The sequence below is a fragment of the Plodia interpunctella genome, chromosome 9 (genome assembly GCF_027563975.2).
Source record: "Plodia interpunctella isolate USDA-ARS_2022_Savannah chromosome 9, ilPloInte3.2, whole genome shotgun sequence".
Lineage (NCBI taxonomy): Eukaryota > Metazoa > Arthropoda > Insecta > Lepidoptera > Pyralidae > Plodia > Plodia interpunctella.
The window spans coordinates 9,451,862-9,472,335 of NC_071302.1; the positions used below are offsets into that span (position 1 = coordinate 9,451,862).

The following is a 20,474-nucleotide window of genomic DNA, read 5'->3' on the forward strand; positions in this document are numbered from 1 at the left end:
TAAGTAGGTCATGTGAATACAAGGAAAATGGTTGAATAAATAATGTTGATTAAAAAAAATCCGAGTTATTTTGCTTATAAAAATATTTATATTTCACAATAAATATTTTAAAAAAATACATAAAATTTGTATCGTCAATATCAGACATTTTGTATGTACAATCTTATTCTCAGGTCTCTTTCAAAAAAATATTTACAAATAAATTTAAAGTTATACTTGGAAGAATTCTTTGTGTAGTAAATAAAAACTTACACAATAAATTTAGAATACTTAAGAAAAAATATCTGTTTCAATCTCAACAACAAAGCAAAACCTTCACAAGGTTTACATTATCTATGTAATTCTCATTATTTGTTTAGCTAAATGCAATAAAAAGTGAAACCTCCATTCACCACCGTAAAAATACTGTAGTATTGACAAAAATATCTAGTGGACCCAGGGCTCCGACGGTCATCGACTGAGGAAGAAACCGGAAAAAGGCTCACGAGAAACATGGACAAAAAATCTAGTCTCACAATTACACAACCAGGTATATACATATATATATGTATTTATATATTTGTCCTTCACCTCACTTGTTGTCATGTATGTTGGTGATTGTATGGACACCCACCACCACATTCATAAGGACTACAACAACGTGGCCGATATATCGATAGTTCCACATATTGCCACGTATTAGCTTATTTCATATACTGCATCCACCTTAACCTTCAACGTTTTTATAAGAAAATAGACTACATGTTACCGCATTGTTAAGTGTTCCGTATGAGCTCAACATGAGAATCATACTTAGGGTAGTCATCCAATTTTGTGTCCAATATTATTGCTAATGTTACTCAACATGAAGGAGGTAGCAACAATATAGAACAAAGAACTTGATAAGTGGGATATCACCGTTATTAACACACTGTGTCTGTCCATCTCACAACCCAATTATACTTATTTTAAACTATTTGAGCAACCGTTTCTTAGCAAAAAACAATGCGATGCCTATAACTGAAGATGTAGTTGCGATTGCTGCAACTTTCGTTCCTCCTATCCTCTCCCCCCAAAGGCAGCCGGAGGGGAGGCAGCTGACGGCGTGGGTGATGTCCAGACACTGTTTGGTGACAGTCACTAGCTGCAACACTAGTCTCACGTCCAAGTTTCGTCTGGCGTCTGCGCCACCGCCTTCCGAACTGGTTTGCAGGCAATCCCTGCTCCACCAAAGATGCCTGATTGAACGCATAGTTCTGGAATGTTCAAAGAATATTTTTAAATTTTTAGCTCACATCTACGCACTTCTGGGTGTACGTCTCGCTTTTGTCGCGCCAAATTATTATATGGGGTATATATGGGTATGAAACGTTCAAATATTAATTACTAGCTGCGCACCGGGGCTTCGCTCCCGTGGGAATTTTCCTAAAAATACCCTATGTGTCATTGCAAGTACATTCCAGTAGATAATGGGCTAATTATCCTTTGCTAAGTCCATATTTTATAATTTATATTTTATTCAAAATTTTTCCCATCGAAAAATAATGCAATAAATACATACCTAACTACTTATACATTCAATATTACGTAATATAAATAAACTAATTACAAATGGCATTGTGCAATTAGGTAATTATCATAATGATTTTTTATAATGGAACAACAATTAACTATTGTAATCAAGATAATAATTAAAATTACATTACAATTGAAGTAAATTGCTAATGCGAAAAAAACGCATTTTTGATATAACAAGTGTTTTCAAAGTTAAAACTTAAGCTTTTGTAAGCAAGTAAGCACCCCTTCATAGGTATGTCTGGAAATTAAATTGCATGGAAAACACCGAGGGACAAGGGATTGTATAGTTATACAATAACTTATTGAGATTTTTGTACTCACAACGAAAATTCTGAAATAATGCAAACAAGGACCAGTTTACTAAAGCAAACTAATAAAATAATTATACTTAATATTATAAATGCGATAGTTTGTGAGGATGTATGTGTGTATGTTTGTTACTCTTTCATGCAAAATCTACTGGACAGATTATTATGAAATTTGGTACATGGGCAAAATATAACCTGGAATAACACATAGGGTTGTAGACCAAATGGGAAAGTAGTCAGATCTCTTTGGAGGTGTAGTGATCTGTGAATCTTTGAGAAATAATTATTGAATATGCCATCAAAAGACTTGTGCCTAGCATTATACAGGTTAAAATTGAGAGAAATACTCACTGTAATAGAGAAATATAAAGACTAGCAGCCCAAAGACCCGTACTGACAGTGTCCAACTTCTCAGCCGTGTCGGGGTTCAACTTCAGGACCCCGACTTCATACAGCCAGCATGCTTTCTCGATGGGCAAGAAGAACTGGTCCACTGCATTTGCCAGGACACCAAGAATGGCAGATGTTTTTGAAGATTCCTTAAATAAAATTTACTAATATTTATCTGTGCTTTTAGATGGACTGCACCATCCACTTCTACAGAATGATTCCAATGCAACTCAGTTCAATGTAGGAACCTAAAATGAATTACATTCATACTAAAAATTATTTGAATAACTTACAATTTTAATCCTTATGTATTATAAAACAAAGTAATCTGTCGCGTCTGTCTCTCTATTATATATTTAACACAATAAACTACAATACAAATAAAAGACAAAAAGTAACATCTTCATTTAAATTCTTTTAACAACAATGAATCAACTTACATGTCTTCCCAAGCCATAGTTGTATGTGTGTCTGATCATGGGAATGTCATCAAATAACCTCAACATGAGCCTGGCGTTGGAGAGCCGGGAGCCTGCCGTCTGCCATGGCTTCTCGTCCTTAATGCAGCCGTACAGCTTGAACGCATAGCAGGCTAGACGGACTACCTGCAAATAATTAATATTTTATTTCAAGTTACTGTAACTTATGTTAAGTAAAAGTAAAAAGTCTAGTTTTTATTTTATTCTCAATACTTTTATATACTGAACTTGGGATGCATTTGCGATAAATGTTTCAAAATAGACAAATACAAATATTAATTCATAATAAAACTTTGCCTTATTCTTGTGAATATATAGAAAATAAATATAACCTTACTCAACTTATCAGTTTATTGAGTGTCTTTCACTGTGTAGGATACCTCAATAAAATCCGCATACTAACCTTGTCTCTACCATTGTAGCTGTCCAATAGCTCGCAAATATCTTCGGTTATCGAAGACATGTTGCGCGAAAAGTTATAATCACTAATAGTCTTTTCCTTTCACTTCGCAAATTCCACTGATAACTTATCGGCTTTAATTCCAGCACTGCACTGACGACGAAGCGAGAGATTGTGCGAGTTTACGTTCGATAACTAGCTACATTTCTCAAATCTCGTAGACCTTGGTTTCGAAAGGTTAGAAATCAACAAAAACAAGATTGAACTTCAGTTCACCAGTTTCGCGAGTTACCATTACCATATACCAGCTGAACTAGCAGCACGCGTGCACCCGCTCAGCAGACTACCTACTACCTACCTACCTGGCAACAGGAACAGCTGATTCTGACAAATTCTATTTAGACAATGAGACACTGACGTCTGAAAGTTGATTTATTTCATTGACAGAATTGACATTCTCACCTTTTTCGTGAAAATTACCAAAATAAAATATTGTCGTTCCAAGTTCTTTTGGGCCGTGCGGCGGATTTTTATGATTTCTTCATGATAGAAACGTTATATCATCAAATAATTGTGTTTTTTGAATAGAAACAAATACAACAGTTAAATAATGGTAAGGAGTTTTCATAAATCTTTCGTAAAAACATTGCAAACCTAAAACATATGTATCAACATTGGTACTGGATATCTAAATTTACGATGAATATTAGGTTTAGTTTGCTAAAAATCTAGTTTTAAAAGTGATAAGAATTTATTATATCTTGTCTGAAGTTATGCGAAGCTTTTTTATTCTAATGTCTAATTTAATATAAAGTTATATGAAAAGTCAATAAAACATAAAAAACATATTTTTATTTGAATTTATCATTTCATGTACACATATACGGAAGTCGTTATTTAAGAAATTGAGAACTTTTATATTTGTTTGTTCCTGAAAATTAAAGTATGTGAATATATATGTGTGTTATTATCATAGCCATATTATTTTACAAATAATAACCTAGTCTTATGGAGCTGTTACTATTCAATTTTTAAGGACATCAAATGTGTTTTATGAAACATAGTTAAATATTATCATGGCTGAGCTGTTTTCTTGTTGTATACAGCAATTTAATTTTTGGTTAATTTCAGGCTTCCAATGAAGGGTCTGTAGATGGCACCAGCGGGGAGTGTGAGGAGCCTGAGGACCCTTCATCTTCAACCTTGGCTGAGGCCATAGAAAAAATTGATTTGGAGGTAACTTCAAAACCTTTTTTTTTTCCTTCAAAATTTTTATTTGCCTGCATGCCTACTACTAACTTTTACAGTATGATTCCAATGAAACTCAGTTCAACCTAAAATAACTTGCATTCACACTAAAAATTAAGTTGATGGTACGAATTTGTAATGCAGTTCAGTTTTAAAGTTTCTTAAAGTGGATCACATTAAGAGATGAGGGTAAGCCCCTTGACCCTTTAAATTTAACACTTTCATGGACTAACACTAAAGAATTTTCAACTAAATTAATTTATAATATTATATTTTATGAAATAATTTTATATTTTATTTATATTAGACAAATAAGTATGTGGGTATCACATAAGCTAAAACCCTGATGGACATTTCATTTTCTAAAAACATGTTTTAAAGAATTAATATGATCTTTATTACAGCCAAAACACCCGCAGGATGAGCTTACGGAGTTCCGTCAAAGGTGGCGACAGGAACTGGAGGTGAACTCAACTCCAGAACCAGAGTCGACCCGCACTCCAGAGCCAGAGATTAAGCCTGCTATAAAGGATAAACAAACATCTCCAAGAGAAGATGATATGGTATAATAATGTTATTATATATCTACAATATTGTTGTTGAGTTAAATTTATATTGCAACAAGTGTAACTATTCTAATGTACATGAATAAATAAATATATTAGGACAAATCACACAGATTGAGCTAGCACCAAAGTAAGTTCGAAGCTTGTGTTATGGGATTCTAACTCAACAATACTATATTTTATAACAAATACATATATAGATAAACATCCAAGACCCGGGCCAATCAGAAAAAGATGATTTTCCATCATGACCCGACCGGCGATCGAACCCGGGACCTCTCGGTTCAGGGGCAAGCACTTTAACACTGCGCCACCGAGGTCGTACATACATATTGTACATAACACACATTTTTTTGTAATACTTTGCTCAGGTAGAAACAATAAATTATAAACCTAAACCTTCTCAGGAATCACATTATTTATTAGTGAAAACTGCATGAAAATCCGTTCAGTAGTTTGTAGAGTACTATTACTAATAAATAAATAAATAAATATATTGGGACAAATCACACAGATTGAGCTAGCCCCAAAGTAAGTTCGAGACTTGTATTATGGGATACTAACTCAACGATACTATATTTTATAATAAATACATATATAGATAAACATCCAAGACCCGGGCCAATCAGAAAAATATCATTTTCCATCATGACCCGACCGGGGATCGAACCCGGGACCTCTCGGTTCAGTGGCAAGAACCTAACCACTGCGCCACCAAGGTTGTCATTACTGTTTCAGGCCACAGAGCCTCAAGATGAACAGACTACTTTCCGGCATAATTGGCGGCGAGAGTTAGAGGCCACCCCCACTCCGGAGACCGAGGTGACACCAGTGACTGAAGCTGAGCAAACACCACCTGAAAGTGAGGAAGAAATGGTATGTTCAATATTTTTTTATCACTATTAATGCTAATGATGCCAATATGATTGGATGTAAGTCGCCTAAAATTAGATTTTGAATTCTAGAGTATATAATAAAATAGTGGTTGTTTAGTATTGACCATGGTAGAAATTATCAATTAGTAGGATAATTTAGAAACAACACTGGTTGTTATTTTCTTTATTAATATGGCAAGTCAGTTTGACACTTCCTTCGTTTCTCCCGGTTAAAATAGACTTCACTTTAATTTTTGTCGTGTCGGAAGTCATAGCTAACTTCTTAGTCCAAAGGTGAGCCAACAGTAAATATTTCGGGTGTTCATATTCATTGAAGTAAAAATCTTGTAGGGTAGATCGTACTGCGCAACTAGGGTGTGGTTTCGTATAAAAATCGTCTTTCATTTCCTAGAAAAAGCTACAGTCCAAGAACACTGGTATTCATCATATTAGACGACCTCGGTGGCGCAGTGGTAAAGTTCTTACCCCACTGAACCGAGAGGTTCCGGGTTCTATCCCCGGTCGGGTCATGGCTCCGGCTAGCTCAATCTGTGTGATTTGTCCTAATATATTTATTTATTTATTATCATAAAGTAAGATATCACAGACAAAACTAAAATGTTTTAGAGCTAAAAAGTAAAAACTTCAATTATTCAATTTATAAAGGCCAGTAACCTGATTAGACTAGACTAAACATATGCTAACATCCACGAATATTAGACTGTTTATATATAATAAGGGGCTGGGATTCACGGCGTCACAGCTCCGAATGAGACCTGGAACATGAAAGGATAAGAGTGAAAATTGTAGTAGATATAATATACAAGATTTGGTGTTTATTTGGTAGCTTTCCAAGAGAAGTCTACATTTTTGGACAATGCCCAAATCTAGCAGCTGAACGAATAATTAAATGACTATTGTAAGTGTGAATCGACTTGAATCTTACTAATATTATAAATCGGAAGTTTGTGGAGAAATATGTGTGTATGTTTGATACTCTTTTACGCAAAATCTATCTATTGGATGGCTTGTTATGAAATTTGGTATATGGGTAGAATATAATTTGGAATAACACATAGGCTACTTTTTATCCCAAAATTCCCACGGGAGCGAAGCCGCGGGGCGCAGCTGGTAAGTAAATACCTACATATTTATGTTGTTGTACATACCTGTGACGACTTGCATTTGACCAGTTATTTTTTCATTTCTTATACTCGGAAGAATTCAAGGGCGGGAAGTTAAATTTAAAAATAGAAATTTCATATTAGAAAAAAAGAATATGAACAGGAAAATCTTATGATTTTCCAACCGGCCTGTGTGAGTTAAAAATGCTTTTTCTTGTTTTTTATATGTTCGTGCAGGCCAAGCGCATATTCTTGCGCGCGGCGGAGCTGGAGCGGCGCGGGGAGCCGTACGAGGCTGTGCCGCTCTACCGGCGCGCGCTGCAGCTCGCGCCCGACGTCGAGGTGCGCTTGTACTGCGCGGGCGCTCAGCTCGCCGACCAGCACCAGGGTGAGGCCTTTCATTACACTATGTGGTCACCAAAATCTTCATAATAGACTGATTACATTGTGTAATGGAAATCTATTAATAATTTGCAATAAATTCCTTTGTTTAGTGTAGAATACTTTGGAAAGAGGTTTTTTTTTTAGTTTTCGTTAATAAACATAAAAAATTGGTAAAAATACGGTGGTAGCGCTAGAGTGCGTTAAGAATATATGTAACAGATTTAAACAAGGCGTTAAACATGATCTCACAAACTATAGACCTATTTCTATATTACCCACTCTAAGTAAAATATTTGAAAAAAATATTTTCAGTCAACTTGTGTCGTATTTTAATATAAATAAAATTTTACATAATCGTCAATACGGTTTCACCAAAGGTCGTTCAACTACAGCAGCAGCCACTTTAGTCGAAATAATTAATGAAGCTTGGGAATCCAAGCAAGATGTCGTAGGTATTTTCTGTGACTTATCGAAAGCTTTTGACTGTGTAGATCATAATATAATCAAAAATAAACTTCAACATTATGGTGTCACTGGCGCGGCTCTTAGTGTTCTTTCGTCTTACCTAGATAATAGAACACAGAGAGTAGAAATTAACAAAACAATTTCCGATAGTGCACCTGTTCACATAGGCGTACCTCAAGGCTCCATTATCGGTCCCTTTTTATTTTTGGTTTATATTAACGACCTCCCATGCCTTGCCCAACATTTATGCGAAGTAGTTCTATTTGCAGACGATACATTCTTATTATTTAAAGTCGATAGAAAAAGAGAAAACTATAACTTTATAAGTAATAGCATGTCGGTAGTGCTTAACTGGTTTACAACCAACAACTTAGCTCTAAATACAGAGAAGACAAAATGTATTAAATTTTCTCTCTTAAATAACTCGCACAATGTTATACCTTTAACAGTAAATGGTAAAGCTCTAGAATGGGTACATAGTACTAAATTCCTGGGCATTACTGTGGACGACAAATTAAAGTGGGATAAACATATTGAAATCACGGCTAAAAAACTTAGTACGGCAGCTTTTGCAGTGAGAAGGATCAGACAGTGTACGAACATAGATACAGCTAGACTTGTGTATTTCAGCTACTTTCATAGCATTATGTCCTACGGACTATTAGTTTGGGGTAATGCAGCTGACACAGGAAAAATTTTTGTATTACAGAAAAGAGCTATCCGTTTTATTTATGGGTTAAAACCTCGAGATTCTCTTCAAGAACTCTTCAAATCAATTAACATCCTCACTGTTGTATGTCAGTATATCTTTGATGTGCTTATTTTTGTTAAATCAAATTTACATTTATATAAAAAATTAAACGAAGTAAATAATGTAAACACTAGAAATAAGCACAAACTTTGTATGAACAGATTCAGGCTTAAAAAGGTTCGGCGGTCTTTCGTGGGTCAAAGTGTAAAATTATTCAATAAACTCCCTGCAGAGGCTATTAATCTGCCAATGAAAAATTTTAAAACTTATGTTAAAAAAAATTTAATGGATAAAGCGTATTACACAATTAACGCCTATTTGACTGATAAAAACGCTTGGATCCTCCCGACAACTTTGCCACTCCACACATGATCTCCTAATTTTTATTTTACTGTTTTTTATTATTTTATTCATAATTTTTATTTTTGTTATAATAATTCGTATGGCATTTAAATTTTATTTGTAAAACATGTACGTGATTTGTGATCTTCAAGTGTCTGAATTATACTTCTATTTCGACGAATAAGAATTGTAATTATGAAGTCATGGGAATCGAGTGTGTCATGCTCACTCAAATGGTCAATCTGGTGGTGGCGTCGTGGGCCGGGTCGTGAGGTTCCCTCTATTATGGTTGAGCTACGCGATGGCTGTCCCATGCGTCAAATCGTGAACGGGTGCTGCCAGAGGGAACTGGTCATCTCGTTTCTCATATATTTTCATGTAAGTTAATTGTGTTTCACATCGATATATATATATATATATATATTATAATCAGCACTCGGATCACAATCATAACCTGTTTTGATATACCTTTTGACTATGTACATTATGTACTTTTATATATTATTAGAAAGAAAAAAAAACATTGTAAGAAACAATAATGGTAAGCCGATCTGGCATGATAGGGACCAACACTGTTCAAATGAGTTTCTTTCGGCATTTCTTCTCAGCAGTGGTCGTTCCGAAATGCCAGTAGTTTGTAGCTTGTGAGAAATAACTATAAATATAAATTGATTGACGAGAAAAAGTGCCTGTGAAGGTCTAATTTCTGAATAAATGATTTGAATTTGAATTTGAATTTTCAGAGATAATTTCCCATCAATTAAAAAATCTTTTTACATCCGAGGTTAACAAAATAAGTAGACACAAGACATGAATTATTTATATAACCATATATACATATGTATTTTTAAATATGAAATGACAGTGGAATCGGAACCGGAAGAGGTGCCGACTGAGAACCATAACCAAAGTGATGACGAGGAAGAGTGGATCGAGGGTGAAGACCTGCTGACGAGGCTGCAGCGCATCGTGAACAGGAGAGGGGTGCTATGTGAGCCGGAGATACCTACCAAGGTAAGTTTTTAAATTATTTTTTTTAAATTTATTTACATATGTATATAATATTCAGTATCTCGGATACGTATTTTGTTATAAAAAAGCTAATTTAACCAGACATGACCTAGTTCGATCGATTGTTTTGCCCCGTAAATACTTATATTTTAAATTTAATTGGAATTCTTTGAGTCGTTTTTAAAATTACTGGCATTTTAAAAAGCGTGTGTGTGTAAGTTATGTCTAACGTCACTTGTACGTATTATATGACGCATAAATGATGACGCAACTTACCGTCCAGCATCGAACGATTGAACTACTCGTACGTCGCGATACAAAACGCTGACGCGCGAACTAACACACATAATAGAAGTTCAGTTAAGTTTCGAAAGCACGTTAAAAAATCGCTCGTGCGAACGAGGCCTTACTAATTTGATCAAATATCTGTAGTTTGTAGCTTGTGAGAAATTACTATTTGATATAAAGTTTGTCGTGAAAAAGTGCCCGTGAAGGTCTAATTTCCGAATAATGGATTAGACGTCGCCCGCAGGAGGCGCACCTGTCGTGGCTGCCGTGCGAGGTGGTGGCGCTGGTGCTGCGCTGGGTGGTCGGCAGTGAGCTGGACGCGCGCTCGCTGGAGCGCGTCGCCGCCTGCTGTCGCGGCCTCTACGTGCTGGCGCGCGACCGCGACCTCTACCGGGACCTGTGTCTCAGGTAAACAACCTAAACCTAACCGTCTAGGGTTACAGCGGGTTTGCAAGTGTGTATGACGCAGCGAACCAATCGCTAGCTAAAAATTGATGTGAAAAAGTGTCTGTAACGTCTAATTTCTGAATAAATGATTTGAATTTGAATTTGAATCACATTGCAGTGTGGTTGTCGTTGCGTCACAATAGCGCAATATGATTGGTTCGCTGCGTCTCACTTCGAATCGATTCGATGGTGAGAAGTGAAATGCAAACCCAAACTTCGCCCATACGTCTCACACTGTCTCACGTTCTCGATTCTCTTTTTCTCAATTCTACCACTCTTCGTCTTATGTCAGTTACAACATTTTTGATTCTATTACAGATTTTTTAAACCCCGACGCAAAAAATGGGTTTATAAGTTTAAATGGTCTATCTGTGTATCTGTCTGTGGCATCGTAGCTCCCAAACGGATGCACCGATTTTCGTTTAGTTTTTTTTATGTCATAGATAATTTTATCCCGAGTGTTCTTAGCCATGTTTCATGAAAATCGGTTCAGCCGTTTAAAAGTTGTAGCGAAACGAATATTGAAAGTGGAGGGTTTTTTAATTTGTCTAACAAATAAACTTGTTATTATTAAATATGTGTTATATTTTTTCATAATATTGTCTGAGGATGAGGATATATGACAGAGGAGCGATTTAGTTTTATACTATATACTGTATACTTATATTTATTAATATTCTAACTAATATTGTAAATACGAATGTAAGTTTATACAGGGTTACTGCAAGGTATCTAACGCATAACCTTCCAAAGACGCATAATGTACATAGAGACTAACATCTTTTGTTCTACGACTTTTATTTAAACGTAATAAATAAAAAAAAATATTTTTTTAAAGTTTCGATTAATGTCGTTTCTATAAAACGTTAACTCTATGTTCGATTTCGCTACATAACGCTCCTGTACTGTCTCGTGTTGCTTGGCTATTACATATCGCAAATTAGATTGTTTTTTTTTTTCACATGAAATAAAAACTACGAATCACGAAGAGTCGTAGAACAAAAGTGGCTTGTTTTGATGTACCCAAGTAGTATGTAGGAGGTTATGAGTTTGTAACCCTATATATACATATATGCAGTACGTGGGGTGTGGAGTGCGGCACCCCTCGCGGTCTGGGGCTGGGCTCGTGGCGGGAGATGTACATCAGCCGGCCGCGGCTGCTGCTGCACGGCTGCTACATCTCCAAGACCACCTACCTGCGCCAGGGGGAGAACTCCTTCCAAGACCAGTTCTACAGGCCTCTGTTCCTCGTCCATTACTATAGATATCTGAGGTGACTTGCGATTAGCTGGCTTTTTTTCGTGTGATTCTAAATCTGTGATAACTTCTAAGTATTGATTTAAGTTAAATAGGGAAGCGGTGATCGAAAAGTTCCAGATTCGAATCCTACTCGAGCCACATGAGTTTGTATACCAATCGGACTCATGTATAGTAGTTTTCATCGACCACCGCTTGCTTCCGGTGAAGGAAACCATCGAAAAGAAACCAGTACATCGGTGGACTGTTCAATTCGCTAGTGTGCGACTACGTATCACTAGATGTCGGTATATACCTAGTTAATAAAAAATCAGTTTTCTTCTCTTTGACACAGACTGTACATTAACAGTTTTTACTGATGTAAAAAAGTATTTTAAAAAATATACAATTTATAAATATATATACACATATATACATTATATTATACATATTATTATTCTATACTTAGTAAGGCTTCAGTCTGTTCATATCCTTTCCTTTTAAGCCATCCAATTATCATAATTTTAGATTCTTTGTGCAATGTACTATATATATATTAATTTCTTTGTTTATTTTATTATACAAACGGGCTGATATAATATACAATTGAAAAGATTTGAAGAATTATTTAGCTAAATTATGTGTAATGTAATATCTCTGTAGATTCTTCCCGGACGGCACTGTGTTGATGTGGACGACGCCGGACGAGCCGGTGGGCTGTGTGCCGCAGCTCAAGACCAAGCTGGTGAAGGCTGCGCTGGGCATCATGACCGGGCATTACAGGCTCATGGGCGACAAGGTGTGCATGTCCTAAAAGTGCTGGCTTGATATCATAAGATATATCTATATTTATGATGAATAGTATGCGAATAATTATTTTTTAATAATGTTGAGGAGGAAAAAACCGGCATAACGCTCCGGTGCGAGAGAGAGAGAGAGAGAGGAATAAGGTGAGAAACACAGGGAACAGTTTTTTTTGTTTGAAAAGTTCATTCATGCTTTCGCAATAGAATTGAAAATCTTTGTTTGTACCGTATTACTTTAAAACCATAAAGATACCTTTTAGACATATAAAGATATACATTTTACTTTTGACCTTGGGCCAAAATTCACTTGTAGTCTCCATATACACAATCAGTAAAGTAGTGTTGGTCTGTCAGGTTGTGATCGTGATCAAGAAGTCCACGGACAAGAAGCAGCCGCCGTCCAACCACACGCGGTTCAGGTCGCGGAGACGCGAGGTGCCCGAGCAACACGAACAGATCTTCCATGTGGTAAGATTGTTTTATTTTCCTATATTAATTCAGTTTCACCGGTTTCTAATTAAATGTCATCTTGTGGTCTGACAGATAAATTATTCTTAACTAATATTATAAATGTTAGCTATTCACGCTTTATTGAACCAATCTTCTTGAAATGTTACATACATATAGTTTGGAGAAGAACATAGGGTACTTTTTATCCCGGTAAAATAACAGCTCCTGAGCGATCACGCGGGCGAAGCGGCGAGCTAGTAGTAGCTAGATAAATCTGCACATTATTGTGACGCTATCTGGTATGTCAGGTAATAACTATAGCATCGTAATTGTCAGTTAGCCCTATCCAAAACTTGTGAATATTTTTACGCTATCAGTTCGATGCATTACATATTATCTATCAGATATTTTACGCGAGCGAAGACGCGGGCAAAAAATAGTTTTAACGTGATAATTTAAATGTCAAAAAAATCGTGCGCTGAATTTGATTATGCAAATATAAAAATTTCAGGAATTAGAACTGCGCGACGTCCGCCACCGCCGCAACTTTCAACTGGCCTGGCGCGCGTACTCCATCTGCAGCCGCAGGGACCAGTGGACGCAGTTCGACATCACCCCGGCCAAGTTCCCGCCCTTCGCCTTCAGCGGGGTCAAGAGCTACATGGCTGAGGCTACCGCGCCTTTGTAAGGAACTGTAAGTATATTTCACTTGTGTTTCTCGTTGTTGTTATCTCCTGTCTTTTTCTATCAGCTGTCTTCGGAACCAACTCAGTCCGAAATAACCCTATATATATAACTGATCTCTCCTTTTGCCATCAGCGGCATCAAGAGCTATCTCGTCTATCCATAAATTAAACAATCTTAGGAAGGAATCCAACGAAAATGATATAAAACTAGAGATTTCTCTCGTAGGTGATTGGCTGACATCTTATTGCTAATTAGTCTCAATTTGCAACTCTTGTCTTGTCACCCTCTATCTACCCTGTAAGGGATAAACCCTTAATACTTGTTTTGTTTTTATGTTAATTCATTACATTAAACAATGCAATTTTGTTGAACAGGTAATGCTAAAATCGCCAAAAACTGGTGACGGTCGACCATCAAGTAAGTGATGATAATGAATGAAATTGTTGGTTATTAATTGTAATTCACTAATGATTGTAAATGTTAGTTGGCCAACGCTGATGTTTTCCCAGTGTCAAGCCCAAATGTTAAAACGTAATTATAAGAGCAACTCAACTCTTGAGCTTAGAACCTTTCACTACCTATTAGTAGATAAGAAAAACAGGCAAACCAGGGTTGCCCGAATGGTGACACACCAGGTGTCATTAAAGCGTGACGTTCGATGCTCTGTTGTCGATGGTCGATGATCAGTTGCTAATTTCAAATGACAATTTTGTACTACCTAACAATCGAAAACACAAATCTGATGATTGATGATGAAATCACCAGATATTGACGTATATGTTGATGAATCTAGCCATCTATGACTAGCATTTATCTCTATTGCAAATCTGCGCAAAACAATTTATTTTATTGATCCAATCGGGCCATAGATAAAGAAAAACAATCCGGGCGCTAGTGGAACCGATCATTTCCGTTTCACAATTGCATTGTGCGTCAGTGTCAGTCAGTTGTGACAGTGACATAACGTTAAAATGGTGTTGCAATATTAAAATTATATGTATCTGTGAATAATAATGTGATCCATTATGGAAAAAATAATATAAATTCATTTATAAAGTATGAATACTCTTTGACGTGCAATGGTATCCAAATAAAGTTGGACAACTCTATTATAATGTATGTATATCATTTGAGGTGCCTGTACCTATTTTGTAGTAGCAACACTTCGTTGTATTAAGAATTCAATAACGAAATTTGTGATTGTCTGCTTTAGCCACCTAATATTAAGGCCACATTTTAAGTACATTAGTAAGTTATGTGTAAGGGTTAACTCGATTGAGACTTCTGGCCTTATTGTGTTGATTTAGGATAATTATAATACTTTGGTGAATTAAAAATTATGTTCACCGCACATTGTAGCTGTGTTTTAAAATCAAAGAATTAAATTGTACTTTATTTACATGACTTTACCACATAACCTAACCCTTTTTGTAAATATATACTTAACCAATCATACATCAGCTAATAACTATGTTTTGAAATGTTATTAAAAAGGCAACCGATTGTCTAAACGTAATGTAATGTGAAGAATTAACTAAATTACGGAACTAACATACGAATCCTATTCGTCATTATATAAGGCTTTAAAGTCAATAAATAGTAATTTTTCGCTATATTGCGAACATATTTTTGGAAATAAAATTGTCAGACCTAAACAGGGATTACATAATGAAAAAGTACAAAATTTTGATTTACTATACATATATGTAATGAATTAATTGCGAATTCCTCGTGTGAAACTTGCACACTTGATAAATTATGTCCTATCAACTCGAAATGGCTATTTTCATATGTTAAAATTGTTCCGGCCTTATCTTTCATAATATTGTTTGTATAATATATGCTTTCTAAATCACAATGTATTCTGCTCCTTCAGTGATCGCGTGTAAATATACCTAGACTGCTTGTTAATGAAGCCTAAAAGGCATTCAAAATACAATTTAAATATATGTTTAATTAATTTAGTTTTGCGTTCAACGCCTCACGCTGCGTCGACAGTGTAGTTCACTAGTCCATAAATTTCAATAAAAATCTTATGAATTATTATTTTTTTCATTTGTAACCTCTCTTACCTCTCTTTGTTGAGGACGAATGACCACTGCCAATGCGAAGCCTCCAGTTCGAAGTAGTTTTAGTAGTTTTCTTATAAATCAAGAGTAAAAAATGACTGATTCAGATTCTCTTCTTAGCTTTACTTATATATGTAGTAAGTATCTGGATTCAGTAGAATATTCTTATTATTGTAATTAAAATAAATTATTGTATTGTGTTTATACTACATGAGTAAGTGTTGAATGAGTTGCTTGATCACTAGTCATTTTCGCTGTTTTTGTATGTTTACTTATTAGGTAGGTACAGAAGCTGTGCCGTCGTTCGTGGTGTATGTTTCCCGCCCTATAATATAACCACTCCACATCCCGCCCGTGGATGTCAGACAAGTAGTCGATTTTAAGACAACAACTGAATCTTCAAAATTTAAGGTTTGTTGTTAAGCGAATCACAGGCTTCCAGGCGCCATTGCTGTGAATGAAACAGAGAACACACTCAGGAGACAAAGAAACTAATTTATGTTTGGAAATCTGATCACAGTTCCTTCTCATTTAGGATTGTACTGTCTGAGTTTTGTTTTACGGTAGGTAGGTTCTTAAGGTTAAATCAAAAGAAAACAACCAGAATACAGACTCAATATTTATTTTACACATTTTCAAATCATATGACTAAAAATAAAACAACAACTAATGACTATAAATTTATTTTATATATGTTATTTTGTTAATAATGTATGTACATAATATAAGTATGTATACATAGTAATATGATGGGAAACGGCTACACTACGATGACTGTTGATAATATTGTTGTTTGTCAGCGAGCGCGGACGCGCGCGGGGGCCTTGAGCCCGAGGCCCGCGCGGGCGCTAGATGAGGCGCTCGCTGAGCCAGATTCAGGAGTCGGGCGGCGGCGGCGGCGGCGGCGGCGGCGGCGGCAGGCTCGGCTCCGTATCGCGGCGCCGCACCTTGCCGCGCTTCTTCAGCATGGTGGCCTGCGCGGCGGCGGGGGTGAGCGGCGGGGGCGGCGGGGGGCGTCACGGGCCCGCCGCCTGGGAGCCGCCCGCGCTCCCGCGCTTGGTTTTCTTCAGCATGGTCGCCTACACAACCCCACAGCTCACAGCGGCCCGACTCCCGAGTCACGCCCCCGCCACCCTCTCACCGGTGCCACACGCCCGCCCCGAGACCGGTTCGCATTCAACTTATTCACTTTCCGACCGATACTTTCTTAGTCATTTCATTTTATCAATATGGAATTCTGGGTTTTGTTTAATTTTACTTGTGAAACTGTCTAAAACCGTAAATAAACTAATATTTCCATCTTAATAAAATAAATTACTGCTTTGATACTTTTAGTCAAATTATGCTAAAGCTTTGTTTTACGAGAAAATATGTAAACTATGTGTAAGTCGATATTTTTTGCCATGTATGTAGTCTCGGGGCGTGTGTGTCGAATTTGCACTCACATTGTAAACTTAGGATTCTTTCATATTGCTTAGAGCTGCACGCTTAATCGACCAACGAATGAACGGCGAATGTTCATTCATTCGTTCGTTCGAACGTCAAGCGGCGTGAGAGCTAGTGGACAATTAAACTATTTGATTGATTGAGTACTGGTGCTGCGTGGAGTTGAGTGCTCGGGCGTACGTGACTCGGGAATTTTGTTACATGACTATACAATATCCACTTGATCAATCGCACGACAACGATTTCATACCAGTGAGAATGTGGCAGTCAGTCGGTGAAAGACTGCCACAATTTCTCCCAATGGCGACATGCATTGTTGACACAGGACATCGAACATAAATGGCGTAAGTCGCTTCAGCCCCATTCCTTTACAAACTTCACTCCATTCGTCAAGATACTTAAATCAGTATAAACAATCCTGATATGTCTAGTTATTGACGTTTTTTCGTGATAAAATGTCGCATTAGAAGGTTCCAGAAAGTTGACATGGTGCTACCGACTGCTTGAAGTGATTGGAAAGTGGACGAAGGGCGATAGTCCTAACTATCGAATTATAAAATATATTTTCTATTTACAAGCATCTATCTCTAGTATCTATATATATCTAGTATATATATTTATATCAAGTCCAGTCGTTCAGTCGTTATGGTAAACTAGTACCTAAAGACATATTTTATCACATTAAAAAAAGCTATTTCTACAATAATTTGGAAAAGATATAGATTTTAAAGTATACGTCTATAAAAAGACATGACAACATTGTTTACATTTATTTAAGTACCAAAGAAATGGATTTGGCGAGAAATTATCAATTTTAAAATCAGATAAAACTAATACTATTGAAGTAAAAGTTGCGTATTGAAGACAGAATTATGGAAATTACTATGACTACATCTAAATTGATTGATCAAGGGGCTTTGCGAGTCTGTAGTGCCGATTTAGCGAACTTAATCGATATTGAAACGCTGGTTGAAAATGTATGTAAATATTTGATTGTTAATTTTCTTTTCCAGTCGGAAGTAACGAGAAATTATTTCAGTGAACAAAGTCTGATTCAAGTCCATTGTATTTTAGTTTATTCGAAATGACTCATGTTTGGTAATGTTTCTCATGAGGTCCACACTCATAATGTTTCTTAAGAGGTTGGGAATATGATAAACACGTTTGGGAATATTTCTCATAAGATCTATTGTCACGTTTGCGAATGTTTCTCATAAGATTCTAACGCGCGTTTGAGAAAGCTTCTTATGAGATTCGAACTCACAGACTGCTAGAGAATCTTAGAATCGTTTCAAGCAGCGTTTCAATGGTTCGCGTCGGGCTGGTCTGATCAGAGCCGGGCAAGCAGCACATGCGTTACCTTGAGGGCAGACTTCAGGACCACCACCTCGCTGGGCGCCGCCACCCACGGCTCCCCGTCCACCTGCACGGGGATCTCGCTCTTCAGGTTGATCTTGATGTGGCCGCCCTGGAAACAGTGGCATATTTAATAAGGGGGCAGGAAAATTGAATCTTCTATATTTTGTAACGAGACTGAGTGACTTTCAACCTCCACCAAGGTATAAAATTCTGTCAGGCTTGGATGATATTCTTAAGAAATTGTGTCTATGTTTTTTATTGTTAAATATTATTACAATGTTTTTGAGATTCTATAAAGACATTTTAGATAAACAACACCAAATCTGAACCATGGCTCGTAATCAATCGAGTACTATCGCACTTCTCAAATATTATATATTTCAAATTGACAGAAAGAGACAAAACATACTCTAGAGTATGTTTTGTCTCTTTCTGTCATTTTTTCAAATTTTACTTAAAGTGTGATTAAACTTTTTTTATTTATAAAAAGTGATGCGATTTTGTAAATCAATAATATTGTGTGCCCTCCGTTGCACGGTTACATTCATGAATTTTGACGACTTCATCAAATGAAATGGGCCTAGACCGACAAGATGTTGGAGTAACAGACCTGTGCTATCCGCATGGCGCCGCGCAGCCCGGACTGGATCTGCCCGAGGTGCACGACGCCGTTGACGCCCACCACCTCCAGCATGCCGTCCCAGTGGTTGGGCTTGTTGAACTGGTCGTCCTTCTCCGGGCCCCAGGGGTTTGCGCCCGAGCCCCAGCTGGAAGCCACCGTCACAATCATTAATTTCTGCATATTGGTGGACGGTTCAGTTCACTCTGTGTATGCGAGTATTTGCAACTAGATGGCGATAGTGAGTCATGTCAGATGCCTTTCCGCGGCTCGTATCAAATCTGACCCAATATTAGCAATAACTCTCGATACGAATAAATCATTCATTTCATTTGATTGAGCTGAAATTTTCTACCCACATTTACGTTGGATGATAATGTATCATTTTGATTTGGGTCACCTGATGATGGATCGGGATCGGCTCTCGGCATGGGAACTTCTCAACGGTTAATAAAATAAAACACGATCATGAAAATTTACACGTAGCTTTTATTCTATTGCATTTGGACGATAAATTGTAAACGGCCAAATACTCTTTGATACTAATATAATAACGTTTTTTTCTAATAGTTGTAAAAACATTTCCTTTAAAACTTTTACTTTCTTTTTTTTTCCAAGATTCGTCAGGATCGTGTCAGGTAGAAATTTCCAGTTTCTGCCTATACCAATGGAGACTTGATGATAATATGTACTATTTATTTTTGTTATGGACATACCTGAGTATATTTAAAATGATGATGCCCTCTACAGCCGGCAGCTCGACCGGCTTTCCGTCCACCTCCAGCTTGACCGCCTTGTGCAGGTCCTTGCACATTTTCCGACCCACCATTTTTCGCAGACCCATCTTTACGTACACGCCCTTATTACGTAACCTTAAGGAAAATTGGCGAGATATTACTTAGTTAATATAATAACTTCGATAAGGAATGGCCACAACTGACGAGGAATAAAAGTTGTTGGAAGCAAAGAGGAGGATTTTGCCCAGCAGTGGGACCTGAGAGCTACATTAAAAAAATACTGTTAGTCTTGGCCATTAAAGATTATTAGTAAACTTAAGACATTGTAAAGGTTTTTAAACACTACTGTTATTACTGTAATTATTAAGTTACTGGCCACTTGATAAGTTAATTATATGAAGATTTATTTTTTCTTCTAGAAAATTTTATA

At 36.7% G+C, this 20,474-nt stretch overlaps 3 protein-coding genes across 7 annotated transcripts in view; 1 reads left to right on the plus strand and 2 right to left on the minus strand.

The window, feature by feature from the left end:
• Positions 1–68: 68 nt before the first annotated feature.
• LOC128672487 (peroxisomal membrane protein 11C-like) lies at positions 69–3,520 on the minus strand. The gene is made up of 4 exons (XM_053749683.1): positions 3,138–3,520; positions 2,696–2,860; positions 2,217–2,404; positions 69–1,235 (listed from the first exon to the last, which is right to left on the minus strand). The coding sequence occupies exons 1-4, from the start codon at positions 3,195–3,197 to the stop codon at positions 953–955; spliced, it is 696 nt and encodes a 231-aa protein (XP_053605658.1). The 5' UTR covers positions 3,198–3,520; the 3' UTR covers positions 69–952.
• A 64-nt stretch (positions 3,521–3,584) lies between these two features.
• On the plus strand, positions 3,585–15,857 carry LOC128672485 (uncharacterized protein). Its single transcript, XM_053749681.1, has 12 exons — positions 3,585–3,747; positions 4,266–4,370; positions 4,787–4,945; positions 5,687–5,824; positions 7,185–7,335; positions 9,755–9,903; positions 10,433–10,596; positions 11,714–11,908; positions 12,535–12,670; positions 13,032–13,145; positions 13,639–13,821; positions 14,189–15,857. Exons 1-11 carry the CDS (start codon positions 3,745–3,747, stop codon positions 13,813–13,815), a joined length of 1,491 nt encoding a protein of 496 aa, XP_053605656.1. The 5' UTR covers positions 3,585–3,744; the 3' UTR covers positions 13,816–13,821; positions 14,189–15,857.
• A 632-nt stretch (positions 15,858–16,489) lies between these two features.
• The window catches only part of LOC128672484 (uncharacterized protein), a 35,412-nt gene continuing 31,427 nt past the window's right edge, over positions 16,490–20,474 (minus strand). For 4 of the 5 annotated variants that reach the window (XM_053749676.2, XM_053749675.2, XM_053749680.2 and 1 more), the window contains 4 exons: positions 20,024–20,179; positions 19,299–19,455; positions 18,690–18,797; positions 16,490–16,857 (listed from right to left, as the gene is read on the minus strand). In XM_053749676.2, the coding sequence (XP_053605651.1) occupies positions 16,759–16,857; positions 18,690–18,797; positions 19,299–19,455; positions 20,024–20,179 (520 nt within the window). In that variant the 3' untranslated portion in view covers positions 16,490–16,758. Of the gene's footprint in view, positions 16,963–18,689; positions 18,798–19,298; positions 19,456–20,023; positions 20,180–20,474 lie in introns of all 5 variants that reach the window. The other variant, XM_053749677.1, reaches the window with a different exon arrangement.